This window comes from Micropterus dolomieu, linkage group LG23, assembly GCF_021292245.1.
Source record: "Micropterus dolomieu isolate WLL.071019.BEF.003 ecotype Adirondacks linkage group LG23, ASM2129224v1, whole genome shotgun sequence".
In the NCBI taxonomy this organism is placed as follows: domain Eukaryota; kingdom Metazoa; phylum Chordata; class Actinopteri; order Centrarchiformes; family Centrarchidae; genus Micropterus; species Micropterus dolomieu.
In genome coordinates this window covers 27497509-27503059 of record NC_060172.1, presented here as the reverse complement: position 1 = coordinate 27503059, position 5551 = coordinate 27497509, and the positions used below count along the sequence as shown (strand labels likewise).

The 5551-nt window shown below is 43.4% G+C and overlaps 1 protein-coding gene across 2 annotated transcripts in view; it reads left to right on the top strand.

The window, feature by feature from the left end:
• The window catches only part of fgf11b (fibroblast growth factor 11b), a 32854-nt gene extending 27473 nt beyond the window's left edge, over positions 1-5381 (top strand). For both annotated transcript variants that reach the window (XM_046040081.1, XM_046040082.1), the window contains exons 4-5: positions 4879-5077; positions 5181-5381. In XM_046040081.1, coding sequence (XP_045896037.1) covers positions 4879-5077; positions 5181-5317 — 336 coding nt within the window. In that variant the 3' untranslated portion in view covers positions 5318-5381. The remainder of the gene's footprint in view (positions 1-4878; positions 5078-5180) is intronic.
• Positions 5382-5551: the final 170 nt, after the last annotated feature.

The following is a 5551-nucleotide window of genomic DNA, read 5'->3' as shown; positions in this document are numbered from 1 at the left end:
TAGATAATTGGTTGGGATTGGGGCTGTGTCTTAAAGAAAGACTAACTGGCTTGTAGGAGCCAGAATACTTGCTGTTTGGTAAGGGGTCAAATACTTGTTTTTCCTCATCAGATGGTTATCAATTTTAATAAATTCATATGATGTGATTTTCTGGAATTTTCTTTGGGATTCTGTCTTTCACTGTTAGAATGTACATATGATTAAAATTGTAGATTGTTGCATTCTTTGTAAGTGGGCAAACCTGCAAAATCAGCAAGGGGTCAAATACTTTTTTCCCCCACTGTAAATCATATCAGGAAACTGAAGGTAATAGTTTCAAACCAAGATCTTCAGTATAGTGATCAAGTAGCTAGTGAAAAACAAGGTGAGTCACATACTTAATCAGCATTTATGATAAATGTAAGCATCAGATCGGACTTGATCGGAACATCTTCGCTAGAATGACAAAAAAAAAAACACTTAAAGGACAATGGCACAATTTGTTTGTGATCTGTGCAGGCCTGTGATACTTGTGTGTGATAGACAGAGTGAGAAAAACAGAGAGACAGGAGAGGGATAAAGAGAGAGAAAGAGCGTTAGACCTGTTGATGAAAGGATGAAATGTCCTTTCTATTCTTCTCACCTGAGGATCGCATTGAGATAGAGGACAACACCAGAAGCAAGATAGCATTGCTTTTACCACAGGACAGGGTAAAATGTGAACATTAGAAAGAGTAGCAGAGAGAATAATTGGCTGGAGCAAGACAAAAGAGATGAAGTGCAGAAATGCAACAGTACAGACAGCTACTTTGCCAGGCAGCCAATTAAGCGCACTTAGGGAAGGCAAAACCTATTATGTCTGATTGACTCATGATGCACTTTGTACCAGTGCTCTCCTTCCAAAATTGTCTCAGGAATATGTTGGAATGTAATTCTGTGATTTGGCAAGATTTGAAATACCTATGGTGATGATGATACACAACCAACCACCACTTTTTGTCCCCTCTCCTACCTAGGAAACTAAAAGCAGGGTGATTTCTGATAAAGGAAGCAGGCAGTGTGGCGCCGGCCACCTCTGTCACTGAGGGTCAAAGAAGGAACATCAGCTGCCTATCCTCACTCAGTTACATTAAATTGATAAGGGCCTTCCAGCTGTCAGTCAACACTGCGGAGGCACGAGTCCCTGCACATTATTATCCACTCTGATCTTGTCATGCGAGCATCATACCTCCCTAGCCTATCATAAAGCATTACAGACAGACCATACATGTGTGGTACTAGACAGAATTAACTGTCAGTCTCATCCTCTGTAAACCCCCCTTAATAAGCACATCTGTGCCCTATTGACTTACGTAACGTGGTGTGTCATAGTGCATCTGTATCTGGCTCGACAACAACAGCAGCAACATGACCTGCCGGTGGCATGCTGCACCTCTCTCTCTCTCTCTCTCTCACACACACACACACACACACACACACACACACACACACACACACACACACACATATTATGAGCATGTGTCTGTGTGTGTGCAACAGAAGACTGTTGTGAATGAACTTGACATTTTCACGTTGTTACCATGTGAGTGGGTTGCTGCAGCACTATTGCAGCACTGTGGAAATATGGCGGGATTACTGCAGCTGGGGCAGATTTCACAGTTTGCCATAGATTACACTGGGAGCTGATGGGACAGTTAATAGATGCTGGAGGCCTGTATGACACTGTGACCCCTGCTGTCTAAACAGGGTACTGCAAATCATTTGCGCATCAGAAAAGCTACATGTTTTGAATTCCAGAAGTGGAGCTTCATTTTCAGGGGCACTGGTTGTCATTTCATGCCTGTACATGCATGATGAAATTAAAGTAAACAAGTTATTAAATATTATTCATGGATTCACTATCTTTTTAGTAATAACTTTCCTTCCTGTTATTATATTCTAATTATATGCAGGGGAAAACGTTAGTCAGGGAACTCTGCCCTGTGAGTTTGTATTATTAGTACTTCACTGTCCTTATTTGGTGGTAAGTGCAGTCCCGGTGTACGGTGGCGTCGAGAGTTAAGCTTCCTGGAGCAGGTAGAATCGATGTAATCAGAGGGATGAGGAAGGAGGTGGTGTGTGTGGGCGGGGTGGTGGTCGGGACGCTGCTCTGCATCAAAAAAAGGTTCCTCCCCATCTTGGGGATTCTCAGCACGGATGCTACATATTACCTTCTTCATCTGCTTTTATTTAAATTAATTTTTTGGCTTGAGACACAGGGAAGCTACCCAGGTCTCCCAATACGTCACGGTCAAAGAAACAGGTTATTTATTTCTTTTCATTTGTAGTCCGGGTACACAACATTGAGATGGAAATATTCCCCCATCCCTCTTAAAAAAAGTGCAACCCTCAACACATCCTCAACAATTACTCATCTGCGCAGGTAAATCTGGTGGTTTGAGTGATATCGTCAGTCAGTACACCCTGGGTGGTCTCTGAGGTCTGCAGGTTACCTCAAGGTGAGTTTCAGAGCTGGGGATAATTATAACAATACATTTGTTTCAGTAAGGAACAGGTATACTGGCCATTTTGGTAGGTTATCATGAAAAAAATCACTTTATCTGCCTGTCTTTGAAACTTCAGGACATTTATTTCACAGTCTCCTCTCTCAGTGTGATTTTTTTTCTCCAGACCTTTGGAGACTGTTTGAGTGAAACACAGAAGATGTGGGTTCTATCATTAGGCTAATTTCAGGGGACTGATTATGAAGGGTAATTATAGGATGACTTGGGAGAGGGGTTACCACTGGTGTCATTTCAGAGGTTGAGCTGAAGGGTATTTTGTTGGAGTGATGGGTTCTCTTTCCAGAGGGACTTGAGTGTCAGATTGTGGGGTGCTGGTGACTAAAGCCCTTGTCTGCCCAGCATTCCTGCTTTGGTCCTGGGGGAAATGCAAAGAAGCAGGCCTCGGGCGTCTCTCTTCTTACTCTCCTTCATTACCCAGCAACCCCTCTGTCCTCTCTGAGTGATCTTCTGTTCTCTTTCCTGTCTCTCCTACCTTTCCCCTTCTGTCTCCCGCACTTCCCACCCCTCTTGCTCTCTGGCCTGATTAATAATAAATGAAGCAGATCATCTATCGATCCCATCCCCTTTGTGTTAGCGCAGCAGAAAGTATCAAACATGTCAGAGGATCTTAAAATAGCTCTGCGATGTGGTGTTGGTAGAGGGAGAGTTTGCTGAGTTAAGGGTAGGGGCTTGTTTTGTTTATTATGGGGAGACAGTAGTTAAAAGGGCATAAACTGTGGTGGAGCAGCAGGGCAGGAGTGGACGGAGAAAGGGCACACACAGTCCTGAAATGCCTTCTCAGCTAAAGGATAACGGCTCCCTGTGAAGGAGAAAGGTGATGATCTGTGATGAAGTGTGAAACTCTAGGTCTCTTTTACCTTCTCAATCTACTTTTGGGTCTTTATTATTGCTGGTCCATGCCAAGTTGTGATCCTTTGGCCCTCTTCTGTCATCCTCAGTCTCAGAGAAATTCTCCATTCGGCCATTTCTGCCCTGCTGCTCTCATTTAATCAATCCAGCAGATTGGCTTTGCTCTCTGACAGGAGAAGGACCCTGTCGAGACCCTGATGAAGACTAAGAGAGATGTATATCTGTCGTTATTGGTTAATATCACCAGTCAACATTATGCAGGGTTCAGTAGTCCTTATGCTGAGGACAGAGAGGGAGGGGAAGTGCTGCTGCAACATGATCATTTACGACAGGCCATACTGTAGGATCTGATCCAACGAATTTGATTTTGTATTGTCTGTTCAGATTTAGCCAGTCATGGACAATTGACAGCAGTCTATATTAAACGGATGAACAGTACTATTGTTTCTACATACCCAGAGTCTAAAAAAACTGCAAATGCAGTGGTCTCCAACTTTTTGGCTTGTGACCCCTTAAAATAAAGCAGTGTCTTAAATAGTGTGTCTATGAGTTGTGAGCAGTTCCCTTCTAAACTTTTTTTTTTTTTTACCTTTTCCACCTTGATAAAGGTCTGGCATTTAAACCAATATGCCAAATAAATAAAGGAATTTGAAAAAGTTAAATATTTCAAAAATAAACAAAGGGGAAAAAACATAAAAAACAAATTAGCATTGCCTAACTTTTGATCCTCATTCTTTCCTATCCCATTATTCATGTTGCAACCCCTCAGATTACATCTTATGACCCACTGGAGAGATCCTGACCTGCATGCTGGGAACTACCATGCTTGAAGTTTAAATGTTTGTTAAATGTCTATGAGATCTAATAAAGTCCATGGTACTCTGTGCAGCCTAAGTATCCACTTAAGTCACTATTTTTACAATAAACAGAGAAATAACATGACACTCCAAGATCACTTACATGATACACAGCAAATACATGTGGATATGCATACTGCAGAAAAAGTGATTCCAAAATACTGTTTTTATGGGGGATTCAGTTCATACACACCAACTTATCTAGGATCTTGTTCATTATAGGTTCGGCAAGTTGGTTTCCTGAACTCGGGATGCTTCTGAAGCAGTCACTGCAGTTTAATAACAGAATTTGTCATTTATAGAACGTACTGTATGTGTATAGATTGAATTGGTTGTTGTATTGGTGTGTTAGTACTCCTCATCTTCTCTGTCCGTTCCTTTGGGTGATGTTTAGCAGACATGTTTATGCCATTTCTTCATGCATAGTATGCATCTATGTCTTGCTGGTCCCAAAGGAGCAGGTTGGTCATGCTTTCAAAGAAACACAGCCACCTAATTAATGTATTTCACTGCTTGTGTCCATGTATTTTTATTCCCAGTGTGTGCTCACATGCACTGGAGATTTTTCTTCTCTTGCCTTGTTTGCTAATATGAATGCACCTCTCCCCCTTTCCCATGTTTATTTTCAGGAGCACTTTACTCCAGAGTGTAAGTTCAAGGAGAGTGTGTTTGAGAACTACTACGTTACATACTCCTCCATGCTCTATCGCCAGACCCAGTCTGGCCGCTCCTGGTATATCGGTATCAACCGTGATGGCCAGATCATGAAGGGCAACCGGGTAAAGAAGACCAAAGGAGCTGCACACTTCCTGCCTAAAGTTATAGAGGGTTTGTGTCCTTTGTGTCACTTTAGAACAATTCTAACCAGTTTTTCTTGGTTATTAATCACCTCCTTAATTATTAACAATTAGCTTCTATCTTTGTCACACAGTTGCGATGTATAAGGAGCCATCGCTACATGAGCTCGCCAGTGAACCGGTGAGTCCTCCTCGGAAGACAGTGAAGACGTCAGATTCGCCGCCCCTAAAGAACGGTCGAAAAGAAGCTCCAAAGGCTGATGCCTCATAGCACAGGAGACTGAGGGTGGGACAAAGGGCAGCAGTGACACTGGGAACACAGCTGTCCATTATGCACTGAGGGTGGCTGAGGGATTGGCCCTCGCCGGCCACCACATTCCAGAAGTGCACTACGAGATGCTGAGGGATAAAAGGGTCAGCAGTCCATCAGCAGCCTAGAAAGGCCTGAGAGAGCCCCCCCCCCCCCCCCCCCCCCCCCCCCCCCCCCCCCCCCCCCCCCCCCCCC